We start from the raw sequence: 19,167 nt of genomic DNA, 5'->3' as shown, positions 1-19,167 counted from the left end.
ATGTTATTAGGCTATTCATAGGCCTATTATATTTTATTTTATTTTATTTTTTATTTTATTTTGGGAGGGGGGAGGCTGACTAGCCTAGGCTACTATTCTCCTATTGTTGTGGATGATAAATGGAAAAGAAATACTTGCAAAAGAAAATGTAAAAGAAATACTTGCCTCAGTAGCCTAGCTTTCGACATTCTACCAGCTCCAGTTTCTCCCCTCCTTCCCCCAGCCGACATGACAGCTGTTAATTAAGTGGGTTTGACTACCCAAACGTTCGTCCATTTCTGCATATGTATGTTATTACTTGGCCTGGGAAGGAAAGAGCGTCGATGTGGTCCATAAAGTGAGAACGAGAAGGTCCGTGGGGCTTCTGTGATTTCTCTCACAACATCGCCACCTGGCGAGAACATTAGAAAATCCGATGTCGTCATTTGTATTGGACGACTACGTAGTTTTTGAGCGACGCGACGAATGGACGATGCTAACCATGGTTTAGTTTTTTGTCGTAGCCTAAACTATAGGTTTTGAAAACGAATTCACTTGTATTTGTGTAAAAACGTTTAGAACAACATGCCTAAAGTTGTTTCGCGGAGTGTGGTGTGCTCTGACACGCGGGACCGTGAAGAATATGACGACGGAGAGAAACCCCTTCATGTTTACTACTGTTTATGCGGCCAAATGGTTCTTGTACTTGGTAAGTTCATGCTGCTTTTGCGAGCCAGCTGATCAAATGGTCCCTCCTGGAGAGGCATTGTTCAATAATTCACAAAGAGAAATAAGTCAGATGCTGTAAAATTCCCTTTGGGGTTAGCCTCTGAATATAACTAGGTGTGTGAACAAAACTTTCAAAATGGATAGATGCCTAAATGGTTATAGTTCAGATAAGTTTAAAACGATAGATCAAGTGGAGAGCCCGGACGAATGAAACGCATTTAGTTTAGACTAAACGTAATTTACGTTTAGTGTGATTGCTAATTGGAGGTGGATCTGTTTGATATGGTGACATTAATCCGATAAAATCCAAAGAATTCCGCGAAATGTTGAAGTCTCTATTTAGTCTAGTCTCTTTATATCTCTAAGTGGAGCAGAAAACAACGCTTTGTATTCGCAACAAATCTAGCTGCTAGCCGTATTTGCCATTAAAGGCATCCCATGTCAGCTCACGTTTGTCTGACCATTCAAGCGGGGCTTTTTTATATATATATAAAGGTCTTCCTGCATACTTGAGGATCAACACACACCACACAGTCGATATGTCATAGGCCTACATGGAAAAGCACTTAGCCCAGAGCTTTTCGCATACTGTATCCCCAATAACATGTTGGTGTTCGTTACGTGGGCTATGTAGGCGTGTAATCCTTTAAATGTCACTCCTACTCTAAATATTGATGCTCTGTCATAGATTACCTGCTCTATGCTATCGATATCTGAGTTGATGTGAGAGCAAATCAGATTAAGCCCGATAATTACCTTTTGAATAGGATGTTTGTTATTTGTCACTTTGAAGTATCTTGTATCTCAACAGTAATTTCACTAATTCATATTGAGCAAACAACAATTCATTTAATACTGTTTCTAAATTCCAAATATTCCCATTATCTTCTCTTTATCTTTTTAGTAGAAGCATGTGGGTTTCCTTCTAAATTCAATATTGCCATAATATCTATCAAACCTAGAATGAGACATCTCATTCAGTCCTTCACATCTAGAGGAGGGCTATTTTGGACTTGATATAATTCTGGTAATTTCTCACATAGATCCCCATGTTGTTCCCCAGAGTGTAGCACTGTAGCTGCAGCAACTTGAGCTAGGTAGAACCGATTGTTGTTTTGTTTTTCGTACCACATACTTGGTGACCTTGAGAAACCGAGATCTATGTGAAAAATAGCCGGAATTGTCCTTTAAGCCCTAATCTTGGCAAAAAAACAAAACAAAAAAAGCCCCAAGCTTGGTAAGTTTAAGCAGGAAAGGGTAATATTAGCTTGATACTGCTTAATATTCAAGAGACGTCTGACTTTGAGATCATGATGTCCTCTAATTCAAGTTAAGGCGTATCCTAGATATGAAACATTTAAAAGAATGTGTTGCCTAGACTCTGTTTTCTACCCACTGCCAGCCAATTTAGTCTAATTATGCAAATAAGAATCCTAAATTCACAACCACTTCAACCATAATTAAAACCTTTGTGAATCCAGCCCCAGAAGCTAATGCAGTTCATTGTTGTAAATATAATTTTGTTATTTTTCAATTTAAGTAGCTTTTCATTTCTACACATAACTAATTAATTATAATGCATTTGCTCTCTTTTGTCTAAGGGAAAGGACATTACACTGGCCATAGCTGATTGTTTATTTGGCTGACAAAGTTGAAATATGTAACTTTTTTTAAACTGTTTTTAACTTTTGTCTATTTTTGTGGGTGATTGCATTAAGATTTGGTAGTATGATTTTTTTGGCTGAAGGATTCAGACTGAAGCAACACATTGACCTAACTTGTTTACCTAGGCACACACACCATTGGGGACATCACTATAAAATTGATTTAGCTGTTTTTGCCAGGAAATAGTTTTGTGTTTTAATCCTGTTTATTTACTGGAATACACTTGAGGCACCCTGCAGCTGATTATTCATCAAAATCATTTATTTCAAGAGGTTTGCCTTTGAACTAATAAAAAACTAAAAACAAAGCTGCTGATTAGGTATTGATTGGTAAGCACCCATACATAAACATAAACACAACTAAAAAAGCTGTGATTTGGTTGTGTACCAGGTAATTACTTGAATTTTGCAGTCCCTCATAATAACAGTGCCCTCCACTAATCTGGATGGAACCCCATACAGAGTGACAGCTCACTGTGAAGTGTTTGTGAAGGAGATACTAGTTAAACTAAGCATATAATGGACACATTTTATGAAATGATGTTGCATGTTACTTTTGTTCACTCATTACTCATGCCTGTTTGAATCTGATGTTTCCTGCATAACTAAGTCTGATTTATTGCTTATGCTGAAGATTGTGGGCCCTATTTTAGCACTCTAAAACGCATGGTCACTAGCGAATAGCTCAATTAAATTTATTGGGTTGTCCAGTCCACATTGGGAGTGGTTTTGTTATCAAACGTTATCAAACGTTGTGTGGCTGGCACAAGGCATTCCTATGTTTCTTAATCCGCCATGGGTGTGTTTTGGGCGTAACATCTGTCATTCGCTTTAACAGCAAGCAGCGCAACTGTTAAATGATAGTCATTGAAGTCATTTGAAGAGACCGTATGGAACAGGTGTTCTATATTGTATAAAACCTAGCAGAGTATAGCCTACACTCATCTGTACTCGTCTATTATTTGAGCTCATTGGTAAAGTGAAACTAACTTCACTGTGGTGTCATAGTCAAAGAGAAAACAGTTATACACAGTTAATTACTTTCACTATTGACTGACAATGGGTTACCATTGAACACATAGCCTGAAAAAAGCCAGACTTACCCCAATAATGTTCGAATGACTGAATAAAAAGCATAAGGACATTTATCCTGCAGAGGAGTTGTTGCTTACATCTCGTGACAGTGCGTCTATAGACCAAGTTTTTCTTGGTCAGTAGCGTAATGCTTTTTAGATGGTGTAAGAAAGCGATTTTTAGATAATGCGCCAGACCCCACCTTAGGTCGTTAATTATCACACCCCTGGGCGTAAAGCTTAATAAAAGTGAAGTGCATGGTGCAAAACTCGAGTGTAAAATAGGAATAAACTTTGCGTTGGGCTGATAATCTTCTTTGCACCAGGTTTTGCGTCACGAAAATATAGATATATAAAAAATAGAGCTGTAACAAACATATAACAGTTACAACAGTTCTGCATATTGCATGAGCATACGCTAATGAACACAGGCCTTTGTATTTTTTAGGCTAATTCAACAAAGTCTTCATTCTTATTCATCGGCAGTCTGAATCATTCCTGGCCATGGCTGTTTTTTTGCATGTACGCTCAGTGAAATATACTAACTGATTGGATTAATTTTGGACGCGATACCCTTGCTTCTGTAGATTGCCAAATTGAGAAGTTACCCATGAGGCCGAGGGACAAGTCCAGGGTTATAGATGCTGCCAAACATGCCCACAAGTTCTGTAACGTGGAAGATGACGAGTGTGTGTACCTGAAAAGGTAAGCTATCAGTATGGCTTGGAAGTACAATGACAGCAGTGTGACATCTCCTATGTTTTCAGTGCAACATCTCCTATATTTTCGGTAATTGACCCTTTCTTCCTTTTTCCTCTTTTCAGGCCAGAAGGCATCGAGAGGCAGTATAGAAAGAAATGTGGCAAGTGAGTGTTAAGACTTAAACCTGATCAGTTTAAAGCATCATCTTCACATCTGAGTGAACTGCAAGTTTTGCGTTGTACCTAATCTTCCCTTTTCCAGCTTTTGAATCACTCATCAGCAGTTTGTTATGTGTCTGACTCCCTGAAAAAGTGAAAGAAAAGTACCTGGAGCGATTGCTTTGATTTTCAACAACGTTACCTTATCTCACACTCTGTCATGGATATGAACTTACTGCTGTATACTTGTTGTATTTTTTTCTCATCACCAGCCAGTATACAATACAGCCATATATTGTATCATACCAGCCAGTATACATACAATATTTGTAAATTGCGGTTTATTTTCTGCTGGAGAATTCAGCCTTGATTGATAACTTTCAAATTTAGATGGTTATCATCCACTAGAAAAGTATTTCTGAAGCTCCTAAGTGGACAGTTTATGCTCAGAGAAGTTTGTGAAAGTTGGAAAAGGATTTATCTCACTTGAAATTGAACTTATGGGTGATGGGTGACGTTTTGGGGGCATTTGTTTTCCTCGTCACCATATATCTCCCGCTGCTTATTGGTTCCATGTGCAGTTTTGAATCTTAAGCCTGCTGCGCCTGAAATGTTTGTGTTTTTCTCCCAGGTGTGGTTTACTGCTCTTCTATCACCACCAGATCAAGAACGCTACAGCAACCTTCATCGTTGATGCTTCCGTGGTGAAGTTTGGCCAAGGCTTTGGGAACACAAGTGTGTACAGTCAGAAACAGGAGGCTCCTAAGAAAGTCAGGGTATGGGACACTCTTTATTGGTTACAGAGGTCTTATTCTGGTGTGAGATATGAGAAGATGCAGAGTATAAATTAATTTCCCAATGGTTTTTGAGAAATTGTAAATGCCTCAACATTGCTAACATAGTGTCCTATCTTTTCCTTTGATGGATGGACATTTCACAGCTGTTACAGCGTTTGCTACTTTGCAGCCACACACATGGGGGCATGAAGAATAAACAAATGTGCATAAAGTATGCTAGAGATCATGTTAATGGGAGTGCATATCAAGCTGTTTGCTGTCTGTCTATGTTTCACATGCGGCCTCCCACCAGGTGATGATGACCAAACGAACCAAAGACATGGGCAAGTTCAGCTCTGTTACTGTGTCAACCATAGATGAAGAGGAGGAAGAGATTGAGGCGGTGAGTACACACACACACACACACACACACACACACACTCTCTTTGGATGAGCCAGTGAATGATCGGGGCCATCCTCAGTGCAGCAGTGGCTAGCCAGTGAGAGGTCACGGGGATGAACACTCAACACTCTCAAACCTGCCTTTGTTTTCTTTACATTACATTTTGCAGATGATCTTACCTATGCATTGCGTTATTTGCACACCAGGATGTAGATGGTCTTAATTCATACAAAATATAAAAGATTATTTTTTTTTTGACAGATTTGAATGCGTTACAGATTAGCTGATATGCGTATAGCTTATATTCAAACAGGAGATGTTTTCAGTTTTCAATTAAAGATGATTTTACACTTTCAATAACCCTCAAATTAAATGTGGCACAGATTAATTATCAGCAATCCAAAATGAGACTTTCCAACTATTAACCAAAAAATAGCCCAATATTTAAAAATATGAAAATCTGAGCACAGCAAGTGACAAATCAATCAGAACTTTTAAAAGCATATCATTTGTAGAGTTTGTTCCAAAAGAAGTCCAAACAAGCAATTTCACAAGAGCAGCATTTTATATGAGCAGACATGGCAGTTATGGATGGTGACACATATTTGTATGCCTTTAAAGGACTTCTATTTAACAAAAATGAATAGTTGCAGACAGACGTTGCGGAGTAGTAGGCGGTCATAGTCCAGCGCCAGTGGCAATAGAACATCAATTACATGTACTGTCTAAAACAACTTGCACATTAATGTTGCATCTCACAGTGAAACTAAAGTAAACAGACACACATCATAACCATGGTAACACACAACAGAACTCAAACTCCTGTAGAACTTTGAGATGTTAGTTAAAGGTGCGATTTGTAGGATTGTTTACGAACGTTCTGTAGGCCAAAATCAAAACACTGGTGAACGTTCTCAAGACTACCAGACGCAAGCCTCTTCTGGGTTGCCAGATGTAATGAAGACTTAGCTAACGTTAGTTGACCTGCAGCTGCTTTAACGTTTCTCCAGCCATGACCCAGCTACACATTACGGAAACAGTGAAAACAAAAAATACCTCTCTAACCAACGTAACATATTTAGCTGAAGTTAGCGATGCAGATGAAGTTTAGCATAGGCTACCTGTTGTGGAGAAATATGGCCAGCTCTGCGTCATACTTGATATTCTTAGTTTGACGAAGACGTCACCATCTCAGGAAGCTCCTCCGATGTCCACTTAATTTGTTTCTTGTTTTAATTTTGGAAATTTGCCTGCCTCTTGTAGGCGTTCATGACTACAACTGACAGCTGTTGACAGTTGGCTAATTTGGCAACCCAAATAGGAGGACGCGCCAGCCCATTATTAATACGCTATTTTAGAATTAATCGTTCAAAACATAAACGAAAATTCCAAGAGATTCCGCCCCGTAACTGATTTTTTTTCATGGGTTTTACGGGGTTTCACGGGTTACAGTAATGTTGTCAAATAAGCCATTACGTCAATTCATCGTGTTTCCTCACTCTCTGACAACATATGGTGATCATTTTTGGAATGGTTACAGTTTATTTTCCATTATTTCCTACATACTGGACCTTTAACCACTTTGAGTATGCAACAATGTCTGTCATTTTTTTTTTTTATATATACGTGACACACATCTAGCAGACACACATGTCTCTTTTACATAATATTTTGTTAAGCAAAACTGAACCATATATATTGGCCTTATGTCTGCCTACACATCGGCCCAGTTTGAAAACTGTAGTGCGATCAGTACAGAGAGGCATCTCAACATTGCTGTTGCATACCAGGGGGAACAACAACTCATTAGGGAAAATGGCATGCGCCGTGAAGAAAAACACACTTACCTACTTACACTTGCACCAGACTCCCTCTCCACACACACACACACACACACACACACACACACACACACACACACACACACACAAAAAGACGGACTGACACATGCTTACAACCATTTCCATAATCACCTCTTAAAATTATCTGTACTTTTTATGATTGAATATTTGATGCAGCAAGTCTGGAATTTTCCCTCTGAATCAAGTAGTAGAAGAAGTAGAAATTGGAGGCAGATACCAAATTAAGCTCCACGGTTTGACAGCATGGAGTCTTTTTTTTACAATTTGTCTTAATCTTAGCTGTTCTGTTGATTGCTTCCTCCTCCTCCCTCCCCTCCCCTCCCCTCTTCTCTCGGCATCTCTCCCGTTCTTTCTTTTGAGTGTGTTTAAGTTTGCCACCATCTCCCCAGAAAGAGAGAGGAAGGCCCTCCAGGTCATCCCTGGGATGAGAAACTTCTTAACTCGCTTTCACAAACATGCAGTGTGTGCTGACTGAGTGGGGGTTGCTTCGCTCTCAGCGGCAACTATATCATGAATACTTCATGAGCGTGTGTATTTCTTGTTCCTAGCTAACCCACTGTCAGTGAGGTCTGTCTTAAAATTACCTTATGTAAGAGAGGCTGAAGTTTTTGTCAGCAGAACAAATGTTATGTGTCCCTCTGGCTTACACACACACACACACACACGTTCACGCCTAAACACATTGATTGTCTGGTAGTGTAAGCGAAGCTGTGGCGTATGTTTTGTGATGTGTGTAATTGGTGGTTGTATTGCAGAGGGAGGTTGCAGACTCCTATGCGCAGAATGCCAAGGTCATCGAGAAGCAACTGGAGAGGAAGGGCATGAGTAAGAGGAGACTGCAGGAGCTGGTGAGTATATACACACACACACACACACACACACACACACACACACACACACACACACACACACACACACACACACACACACACACACACACACACACACACACACACACACACACACACACACACACTGAGACTCATGTTTAGATCAATACTATTTGAAAACCCTGGGAATTTCAAGTATGTTTCTGACAAAATATTTGCCCGTCTGACTGCTATAAAAAATCGAAGGAGTCTCCCTTGAGCATGTCCAGACTTGCAGATTGTTTATATACTCAGATAGTTATCTCATTGAAAATTGTGTTTTGATATACTTCTACTTTGTCCCACAACAATCTTCCAGAGGGCTGTTTTTGTAGCCTGGCACTTACATCTTCTTTCAGGGAGATTTAGTCTGGAAACCCTTAGTTCATAACCATTTCCCTTAGACAAGAAAAATGTCAGGCCAATCAGCGACGAGAGGGAAGACGAAACTTATTGTACCGTATTTTCCAGAGTATTTTTAGAGTAGAGAAAAAGATGTTTTTAAAAGGACGTGACCGAAGCTGAGGCAAGCCATAGGCCCGACAGTAATTGTAAATCAATTTACAAAAGTTTCACTGAACAAAAATGCTGATGTGGTACATGAAAATTTAGCTAAAAATGTGAAGGAGTGAATAGTGGCAAGAGGCAAGCCGAAGGCTGCTGACAAGGGCCCGACGGCAATTGTAAAGCAATTTACAAAAGATTCACTGAACAAAAATGCTGATGTGGTATCTGAAAATGTAGCTAAAAATGTGGAGAATGCAATGCAATCAAGCATTTTGGACGATATATTGGCACAAGCTGGCAGCAGAAAAAATGCTTGGCTGGCCACCTCCCAGAGAGCGAGAGAAAAAAAGATGCGTGTTTAAAACCATGCCTAAATTTCAGCGCGGGATTGCAGGTATTGTGCATAAATTATTACTTAGTATTGAGCATAATAATAAAAGTCCCGCAACTCTAGCCATCATGATGCGAGAAATTCCCGCACATTTTACAGCGCTGTCTGATGTTAATCTAATAATGGAGCGGCCTGAATGCGGGACTATTGACTGGACGGACCAACTCTTGACTTCAATTGAACCCCATGCAGAGTCACACACACGCGCGCGCAGGACCACTTTGGGGCTGCCTCTCTCTCTCTCTCTCTCAGTAGGATTTGTCACCGCTGAAGTCAAATTATAACCTAGGTGCTTCTACATCAACCGCTATCGACAGGAAAGGAAAAAGAAAGGTTTAGCGATCAGGAACCGGAATTTTGCAAACACAGAAGCATGACCGCCTATAACGCAAGAGAACATGGGTGTGTTCTCCATTTGAGGAACGTTATAATCGATTGCGGACATGAACAGACGGCTACAGACTACAGACACGAAGCGCATAGTAGGCCTAAGCTACTTTCACTTTCTGTGTGTATTCATTACGTGAAAGATAATTAGTAGCAAAACAGCGATCAAATATGGCAGTGAGTTTTGTTTTCAAATGTTTTCATGCATGTCTAGATAACGGGTGAGGATTGTTTAGGAGACAGACTATCGTAAATACTCAAATTATGGCTGGAGTCTTTTATTTAGGCTGCGCAAAGCACAGCACCTTTATTTGGGCCATGGTTTGTATTAGAGTCAGCTTTACATAGGCTTTTCTTGCGTTTGTGAGACATATGCCTACTTTTCGTTTGGAGCGGCATACCGGTAGGCTATCAAAAGCAGAAGATGTTCAATTTGAGATTTAATTTACGTTTGGGCTGTTTGATTATATTGCTAAATATCGCGACTGATGACCACTGAAATCTGTGGGGTATATAATGGTTCACTATTCAGTTTCATGTATGAAAGAGTGTTGGGATTTCCATCCACTTATTGCGAGATAAGGCATCCGCTTTCATTCATTCATGGAATGTGTGCTGTGCTGCAAGGGAAACCTTATTCCGTATAGCAAAAGAGGTCTAAGAGGTCTAAGCCTAAATTTAGTTATTTTTTAAATTAGGCATGATTTACTTTTTTATAAAATTCGTAGGCTGATGCCTGGCAGCAACAATATGGCTTAAATGTAGGTTACTGCTTCAGCCTCTAGCTCAGAAGGGGGCGGCATGCGACTGGTAGCTTGAGAGCAAAGTGTTGGAGACTCATGGTGTAGGACAATGACTTTTCATTGGCAACAATATTAAACCAACCAACAATATAAAATATTAAGAAGAGCTCTTTTATGAGTTAAATTGAAACAAAATTATACTGGCTTTTATTTGTCTGAATCTGAGGTCCGGCTATAAATAGAATCCTGGCAATAATTTGAGGATTTAGGTATGCACTATGTTTCAGGCATAGCGCAAGCACTAATCTCTGACTGAAAGTGCACAGGACTTGTGCATTTAAGAGCGCACTCTCGCGGCTGTAGACGGTAATGTTTCATGTAGGGTTAATGTCAGTTAATATAAATTAACATTTAAAAACATGTTCAATTATATATTTTTTCATATATAAGTCGCACCTGACTATAAGTCGCAGGACCAGCCAAACTATGAAAAAAAGTGTGACTTATAGTAAAAAGTAAAAAAAAAAAACGGTAATAAACAGAAGCAGCAACACCTGCAAACATCAAAAGATTCAGTTGGAAAAATGTAGAAATTTATTTACAGCAAAGGTAGACCCATATACATTGTTTCCTGACTTTTGATGCTGTTTATTTTCAGTTTGTAAAGTTTAGGCGAAGTAGGAAGTAACATTAGGAATCTCTGGTCAAGGTTGGACTAATGATTTCAAAGTTAGTGCTCGTTGCGTTGCAAGTGTTGCAAAAGTTTCCTAATCAAGAGTTCCAGGCTAGTTTTTTTGTCCCTTGACATCTACATCAGAGCACTGTTTTATGGCTTTATGGCTGTACCTATTACTTTTCTGGCCCTTAGTTATATGTCCATTATGGTCATGATGTACTGCTACTGACTTGTAGAAAAGACTGCTGTCATTTTAACTGATCATGAGAAAGGATGATGGGGAGGTCATATTAACATCTTCTAACCTAATAGGCTAATACCAGCTGGAGCATAAATATATGGGAAGACCTTGCATTATGTCTGCGGTCATTTCACATCTGTAGATAGCTGTGAAATGGTAAGTTTTGAAGCTTGCCTCTTGGACTAATATAGCATGGATATGTGCAGAAAGAGTGGAGGGCTACAGGATGTTGAGTAACTCCTCTCCAAAAAGAAGTAACTCGCTCCAGAGTTCACTGAATGTATTGGCATTGTGTGGGTTGTGCTTCCAAACTAATCTTAAGTCCAGGCTAGTGTTCTCGAGGAAAACAAGCCGCCGTTAAAAGTGTAGGTGTATTAACTTTATAAACTTAACTTTCTAAAGCGGCGTCAGACAAAAATTTGTCATATAGAGCAGGGGTTTTCAACTAATTGTGAACCAGGGACCACCAGCGTTTAGCTCACCGCCCTTAGCTAATCCACTGTTTGCGATTTGGGGCTATAGCGTAGACCGGGGCAGGCTCTGTAGTGGTTGATCAACAACAAAAAATACTGTCTCCATGGCTTATTTGATGTCCTGGGATCAATTTCCGTCAGAGTTTAACTTTAATAGGCAAAAAACTTTTTTTTTTCACTGCATTGTGGTTTCAGTACATATTATTTGCTAAATTAGAATGGTTAGGTGAAATTATTAGTTTTTAGCTGTGTTTAGCTGTGGAATTTAAAAACAATATATCTATTTGATGTTGCAATAACAATAGCATATCTCGAACAGATACATTTGTTGTTCCACCCCTGGGACAAAGATCTTTGATTACTGACCGCTTAACCCTCTCTGGCTGGGAGGTAATTATAGGGATTTTTTTTTAGGGAAGTGTGTGTTCGTTTTCAAAGTTGGTCATCAGAACTGAGCGTTCTACAGCTTTGTTGCGTGTAGTTAGGAAAATATTGATTTCATTCTTCCTTTGTCCGTATCTGCCTTGAGGCGGACACTACAGCCAATTTTGTTCTCTCCTCTCATCTATTACTGTCCTCTCCATTCCTCATCTCTCCTCTTGCCAGAGGTACTTTTAAAAGTCTGCTGTACACACCGAGCAGCTGAGGTTGTCTCTAGTCACATTATTCTTTTCATTTGTTTCCACAGGCTGAGCTGGAAGCGAAGAAGGCCAAAATGAAGGGCACACTCATTGACAACCAGTTTAAGTAGAGTGTGTCTATGTGTGTGTGTGTGCGCGCGCACGTGCATGTGCGTGTGTTTTATGTGTTTGAATGGAATGGGTTGTCAGGCTGTCATCAAATGTGCCTGTAAATAACATGATAGAAAATGGAAAGTCAATAGCATGATTGGTACATTATGTGCAGTTAATGCAGCGTTTTCTTTTATTCTGATGGGCTTTTCTATGAAGATGTAGAAAACTGGATTTTTTTTTTACTGAAGAATCTACAATTATTTCTGCATTATTTGTCTGTGTCCTGTTTCGTTATTAAAAGTCCTTTAGTCAAGTTGTGTTTGTCCCTTATTCAACAGTGAAAAGGGTCTGCTGAGCAGCTATGCCTTTAGGAAAAGATGGGCTGATATTTCACTAGCTCATCGGGATGTGTGGTTGTGAAGGCTATTAAGTATGTTTGGTTCGGTAGCAACATCAGTATGCATGACACAAGGCAGGTTGAAATCTATCAGAATGTAGAAGTGGGCTAAGGAACAGCTGTTTATCATCCCAAAGAGCATCCCTGAAAATTCCAACGTCACCAAAATCAAATGTGGGTTTGAGTTGCATTTGCATGAAAAAGGACATGCTGTGTCTGTAGGTCTGCAATGAGGGGACTCATCAATGGCACTCTAATCTGCACTCTTTGCTCCCAAGCCTTTAAGACGGACTTATCTGAAGGTGCTTCACACCTGACTGAAAGTATTTAGGAGAGAAGGATGGGAGCAGAAGCGTTTGGCCCTGTCTCGTTATTGCTTGCTTATCTTTGGTAATGATTATATAATGCTTCCTCAGATGTTGCATAGAGAAATGAGCTTAGCTGAAAAAAAAAAATATCAGGTAAATTGCCAAAAGGTGCTACCTGCAGTAGGCTAATTGAATACCAATGCTTGTGTAGTTGTTGACACCATAAAGATGCTAGCCTGGGTTTTCCCATGCTGCCTTACGCGCACAATTTTATTCACGCTGCTAGGCAGCCTGGATTCCATGGAATTGGTTTTCAACTCAACGAAGGAACCAATCACAGAACGGAGGGGGGACAGCAAGACGACGACACACCGAAGCGGTTATGAGCTACGTACCGACGCATTTGATAGACATTCGTAGCACCCAATAAATGGCTCTGGGCATTCGTAAACCACGTCTCAAATACGAGAAAATGAATGTGTAGTTCCCAGACCCCATCTCAATGAGATGAGGTTTGGCGTTAGCCAGGCTATAAAGATGCTCCATTCAGGTTAAAGGTCAGGCGGTTGGTGCAGGTTCCAGGAAGGCCGTTCACCCTAACTGTGCCCACAATAACTAACTAAAGCAAGGCTGTGTGCTACATGATCTCAGGAGATAGAGAAGTCGTTCAACGTAACCAGGAAGGAACTGTGCATATAGGCTATTGGAAGCTTACTAATTAGAACTTGGCTCCTCATGACCAATCAAAAATGTCCTTGAGCACAACATTGAGCATCAAACTGCTGCCTAGCTCTAAAACGAATAGTTCCTATCCTTGATTGTGATTGGCTGAATCACGTTTGATGCCGTTGTAAAATGCAGCATAAACATACACCTTGACCGCATTTCGTTATTACTGCGCTACTATAACTTGATACAAAAGTTAAAGTAGCTGTGTCTCGATGTTGCTTGGCAACCATTCAGATAGAGGAAATATATTTCTTGGCGGAAGAGTGATTATATATGAATAAATCGGTTCCATTTCTAGTTGCTGTGCCTTTACTTTATGAAACTTTGCAAGGTATTTACAGCGGGGGGAAAATTATTGAACATGTCAACATTTTTTTGAGTAAGTATACTTCCAATGAGGCTATGAAATTGCATGACATTTTCACCAGACATTAGTATTAACTCAGATAATCCACCCATATAAAAAAATCCAAACATTAAAGTCCATAGGTAGAGTTATGTGTAATAAAGTGGAATGACACAGGAAAAAAAGTATTGAACACACCTGCTAAAATGTCTTAAATACTTTGTGAAAAAGCCTTTATTCGTAATGACAGATTAAGGCATTTCCTGTATGACGAAACTAATCAGTATTCTGGTGTGCTTTTGGCCCATTCTTTTAAACAGATAGTCCTTTAATATTGAAGATTCCAGAGGTCCCTTTTGAGAATCCTGATATTTAGTTAACTTCAAAAACTGTTTAAGTCAGGGCCTTGATTTCCTTTCTCTGAAACCAATTGAGAGTTTCCTTTGCTGAATGATTTGGATCATTGTCCTGCTGGAAGGTCTAGCCATGTCTTATCCTCATCATCCTGGTGGATGTAAAGATTCTCCAGGAATAAAATTACTCCATTCATCATTCCTTCAACTGTATGAAGTCTGCCAGTACCATGAGATGAAAAACAGCCCACACCATGATGCCACCACCTCCAAACCTCACTGTTGGTAGGGTATTTTTAGAGTGATGCACAGTGCCATTTCTCCTCCAAATATAGTGTGTAGTATCAGTATGACATCCGAAAAGTTCAATTTTGCTTATGCCTGACCAGAATACATTCTCTCAGTATTTCATAGGATTGTCCAAATGTTGTAGCCTGGAAAATCCAGGCCCTGGTAATCTAGAAAGATTAAGGGTCTGGCCATGAACAATGTAATGGCCCAACTCCAGGGGCGGCACCAAGCATGCATTTGAAAATCTCACTGCACGCAATTGGATAACACTACAGGGCTTTGAACCGATTCCCCCCCCCCCCCCCCAATCGGTTCGTTCCGAACAGAAACGGAATTATAACGTTTCCGGTTATGAGTTCCACCAATAAATTGACGTTCCCGAACCGGTTAGAACAAAAAAATACTGTTCCCGGAACGGTTAATTTCGTTCCTGTCAGCTGTTTAATGCTATAGAATTATGTCACATCTTTCTCATCCATCTTAAACCAAATGTAATAATATTACAACCATTATTACATAATAATAATTATATTATTATTAATAATAATAATTAAATAGGCCTACAATTATTTCAAATGTGTAGTTTATTGTTAAAAGATAACATTTCCACACAAATGTAACGACATTATTAAGACACGTTTATGCCACTTGGGCAACAACAAATTCCAACTGTCGGGGGAAAGGCCATCCAGTAGGCCTAATGTTCGCTAGTCCATCATTAACGTGGAGTCGACAAATATAGCTATTGACATTGTGTTTGGAATGAGCGTTTTAATTAACGATAGATCGTAATTTACCTCTTATTTAAGATGTGGATCGGAGACTTTGTAATCCACCGATCTCTCTCCATTCAGTCAGCGAATGTCTGATGTGAACTAGGGAGACAACAGCCTAAATAAGCCTAAATAAGGTTTTGCTAAGAAGCGCACATCCTGTTTGATTGTCTGGATGGGAGACGTTAAAAATTCAAAATAAAACCCCGAGAATATACATATATATCGCTACTCGAGATAAAAGGTATAAATCGCTACTCGCGATGGGAAAGCATAATAGCACAAAATAGCGTGGACTCTTCACATACATCGCTACTCGCGATCTCTTGACATTGAAAGGTAGATGCTAAGCTTAGAAATAAATCGCTACTCGCGATGGGAAAGCATAATAGCACAAAATAGCGTGATGGTCTCTTGACATTGATATCAACAATACTCGAGCTAAAAGGTAGGCTTGCCTGCTCAAAGTGAGTAACACATACATGAATTCATCATCAGCATTGTATTATATTGTAGCGACTGTGCTATGCGTGAAACGCAACAATATTTTATAATAATTTTATAAAAATAGCAGTGGATGAAACAGTTATTTGTTGATGAGTGGGTGTCAGAGCAGGGGCACAGAAAAAGCCTTGAATTAAGCCTTAAAGCCTGTGTTGCAGGTTAAACACCACTGTTGATTAATGGGTACATATAGCACTCAATATATGTATATCATTTTAAAAATGTCTCCAAATGGTGTTAAATGCCAGTTTTTGTTGTTTTTAGCATTAGCGGGTTTTTTGTACGCAATTCGGTGATGACGTCACTTTGGGGACTACTTGATCTGCGCTTCATTCATTTCAATGCATTTCAATGGACATCGCGGTTACACTTTCAACATAAAGTTTGTATTACACTTCGAATTTCGTCACAGCATTTATATCACAGCTACCCTATGATCTACCAATGGTAATAACGGTGCCTGATATCAATTTAGTATTTTTTCTGAATTTCGGGAGGTCTCATTTTGGAGGGTATATGTTTTACATTCATTCCTATGGGAAACGGTCGCGGTTACACTTTCAACATAAAGTTTGTATATTTACACTTCGAATTTCGTCACAGCATTTATATCACAGCTACCCTATGATCAGAGCCATAGAGAGAAAGAGTTGCGACACTCCCATTGGACTCCGTTGTACGCTTTTTGCCGCCTACTTCCTGGGTATGCAGCCTCACGTAGTTCCAAAAAGCCATTCTATGGCGTTGGACATCATTCACTTCCATTGCTGACTGTCGAGTAACTTCTGAGATAAGTTGATTAAATAGCTACCTGTTTTGAATTGTCAAGTATCTATATTGTAGCATAGGCCCTTTATGATGCATATACTGATCTTTTGTTGTATGTACACAGCGTAATTATATATATATATTTTATCTTGGTAGACGACCGATTGCCTGCTAGTTTGTTAGCTTGACTTGCCTTCTGTGAAGGTAACGTTATATCCAGGGGTAATTTGATTAAATAGCTACCTCTTTTGAACTGTCAACTGTTTATATTTTATCAGAGGCCCTTTATGATGCAAATACTGATCTTTATTTGTATGTACACAGCGTAATTATATATATGTTTTATCTTGGTAGACCACCGATTGCCTGCTAGTTTGTTAGCTTGACTTCGCCCTCTGTAAAGGTAACGTTAACGTTATATCCAGGCGTAAATTCATTAAATAGCTACCTCTTTTGAATTGTCAACTCTGTATATTATATAAATAGGCCCTTTATGGTGCATATGCTTATATTTATTTGTATGTGCACAGTGCAATTTATATATATTTTCTTAACTTGGTAGACAACCGATTTTCAGTCATTGCCTGCTACTTAGTTATCAATTTTGCGAGCTGTGAAGAAGGTAGCTATCGCTACACCAAAAATTACGAAGTTCAGTAGTGAATCTCTGACATATTTTATTTAGTAAATTATTGATGTTAGATTACTAGGATCATTAAGGTTGATTAAGGACGTTTTTTTTAGGTTGTATCTGCTGAACCTGGCGGTGTTAGCTAGTCAGCTGAGTACTGTGTATCTGATGCTAGTAGAAATAAGGTTTGTTTAATTACACCCTTGAAAGGGCTGTTGGATTGCATGTAGGAATACAAATTATTTTACACAAAAAATGATCATAAGCCATAATGAGCTTTAAAATGTTTATTACTCAGACAGTAGTGTGACTAATTTGTTTCCCAAACACTGCTGCTGCAGGCGGCTGCTGCTGGAGGCGATGACTGCTTGAGCTGGCTGGTGTTGGCGAAGGATGGTGATGGCGGCTGCTGCTGGTAATGGTGGCGGCTGCAGGTAATGTTGGCTGTTGCTGCAGGTGGCGGCTGCTGCTGGTAGCTGCTACTGCTGGTGGCGGCTGCTACTACTGGCGGCTGCTGCTGGTGGCGGCTACTGGTGGCGGCTGTTGCTGGTGGTGGCTGCTGCTGCTGGTGCCGGCTGCTGGTAATGGTGGCTGGTGCTGGCCATGGCTGCTGGTGGTGTCTGCAGGTAGTGGCTGCTGGTGGCGATTGCTGACGGTGTGCCGGGAATGGAGAGGCCGAATACATCCAAGGATCCTCCCTCCCTCTCTCTCCTCAACCACTTTTGAATTTGCTCAGGGCTATTATAAGTGTGGTAAAGTATAGTATATTTGCGACGTTATATGTTGTGAATGGTTTGCCCTATATATAGTGTTACCTGCTGTGTCCATTGTTGAATCTATTGTCGCCCTATTTCGCTTCATCTGCTTTTTAGTGTACAGGACACAGATGAAGAGGATGTTAGTATGCGTTGTCGAGAGGAACTGCCCTACAGTGACTGGCCATAGTGCATAGTGGAACTCCACAGGTGTGAGCCTGATGTATGCAAGAGAAAGTATTTTCTAGGCAGTCCTGAGTGAACTGGCTTGTTAGAATATATTTGTGCCCCTGTCTCAACAGATCTTGCTGGACCACCAGTATCGTTGTTGTGGCCACTGTACGTATGTTTGTTGATATTATTCATGCTTGTTCCTTGTTCATGCTTGTTCTCATTTTTTTTGGTTCCACACTGTTCATTTTTATCTTATGCCAGGTACCTTTATTATGAATGTTGTCCTTCCTTTCAGCCCTGATGCACTCTGAAGCCTGATGTATGTGGAGGATTTTTTTTTAATGTATTAATCACTTATAATATTCCTCCCTGTTCCTTCACTTTGTTCTTGTTTTTCCAGTTAGATACACACATTTACACACACACACACATCTTGTTGTCTCACTCAGTATTTTTTATTAAACAATATTTGATTCATTCATCCAAGCTTAATGAGTTGTTATTCTTTAATATATTTGATTCTTTGTGCATGGCTTAGTATTAAAATTATCATGGTTGTGTGGTCAACTCCTGCCTCATCAGAAAAAGTGGGTGTAAATGCTGAATGGACTGTTCTTTCTCAAAAAAGCAAAAAGGTACAACGGAGTCCAATGGGAGTGTCACCTGTCACTGTTCTCTATCACTCTCTCTGCAGCTAACCTTACTCTTACTCTGTGCATTAACCCAGAGCCGTAGAGAAAAATCTTAATAGCTCTGCACTTACCTATAGAC

General features: G+C 39.8%; 1 protein-coding gene and 1 long non-coding RNA gene across 2 annotated transcripts; both read left to right on the top strand.

Moving 5' to 3' along the window:
- The first annotated feature begins 450 nt into the window (after positions 1-450).
- steep1 (STING1 ER exit protein 1) lies at positions 451-12,680 on the top strand. The gene is made up of 7 exons (XM_076273644.1): positions 451-688; positions 4,033-4,150; positions 4,270-4,311; positions 4,937-5,081; positions 5,395-5,484; positions 8,102-8,194; positions 12,322-12,680. Exons 1-7 carry the CDS (start codon positions 565-567, stop codon positions 12,382-12,384), a joined length of 675 nt encoding a protein of 224 aa, XP_076129759.1. The 5' UTR covers positions 451-564; the 3' UTR covers positions 12,385-12,680.
- A 4,012-nt stretch (positions 12,681-16,692) lies between these two features.
- On the top strand, positions 16,693-18,877 carry LOC143111654 (uncharacterized). Its single transcript, XR_012984571.1, has 2 exons — positions 16,693-17,652; positions 17,809-18,877. It is a non-coding gene; the product is annotated as an uncharacterized LOC143111654 (long non-coding RNA).
- The last annotated feature ends 290 nt before the right edge of the window (positions 18,878-19,167 follow it).

Source organism: Alosa pseudoharengus, unplaced genomic scaffold, assembly GCF_046254945.1.
Source record: "Alosa pseudoharengus isolate Yale_2024_CS ecotype anadromous, Long Island Sound unplaced genomic scaffold, YU_APseudo_1.1 YU_APseudo_1.1_scf_8, whole genome shotgun sequence".
In the NCBI taxonomy this organism is placed as follows: domain Eukaryota; kingdom Metazoa; phylum Chordata; class Actinopteri; order Clupeiformes; family Clupeidae; genus Alosa; species Alosa pseudoharengus.
The sequence above is the reverse complement of the archived record's forward strand: the minus strand, read 5'-3'. Positions and strand labels throughout refer to the sequence as shown.

Coding starts and splice junctions, on each gene's coding strand:
- steep1 (XM_076273644.1), top strand. CDS start 565: ATGCCTAAAGTTGTTTCGCGGAGTGTGGTGTGCTCTGACACGCGGGAC. Junction 5,082..5,394: donor AGGCTCCTAAGAAAGTCAGG/GTATGGGACACT, acceptor GCCTCCCACCAG/GTGATGATGACCAAACGAAC. Junction 5,485..8,101: donor AGGAGGAAGAGATTGAGGCG/GTGAGTACACAC, acceptor GTTGTATTGCAG/AGGGAGGTTGCAGACTCCTA.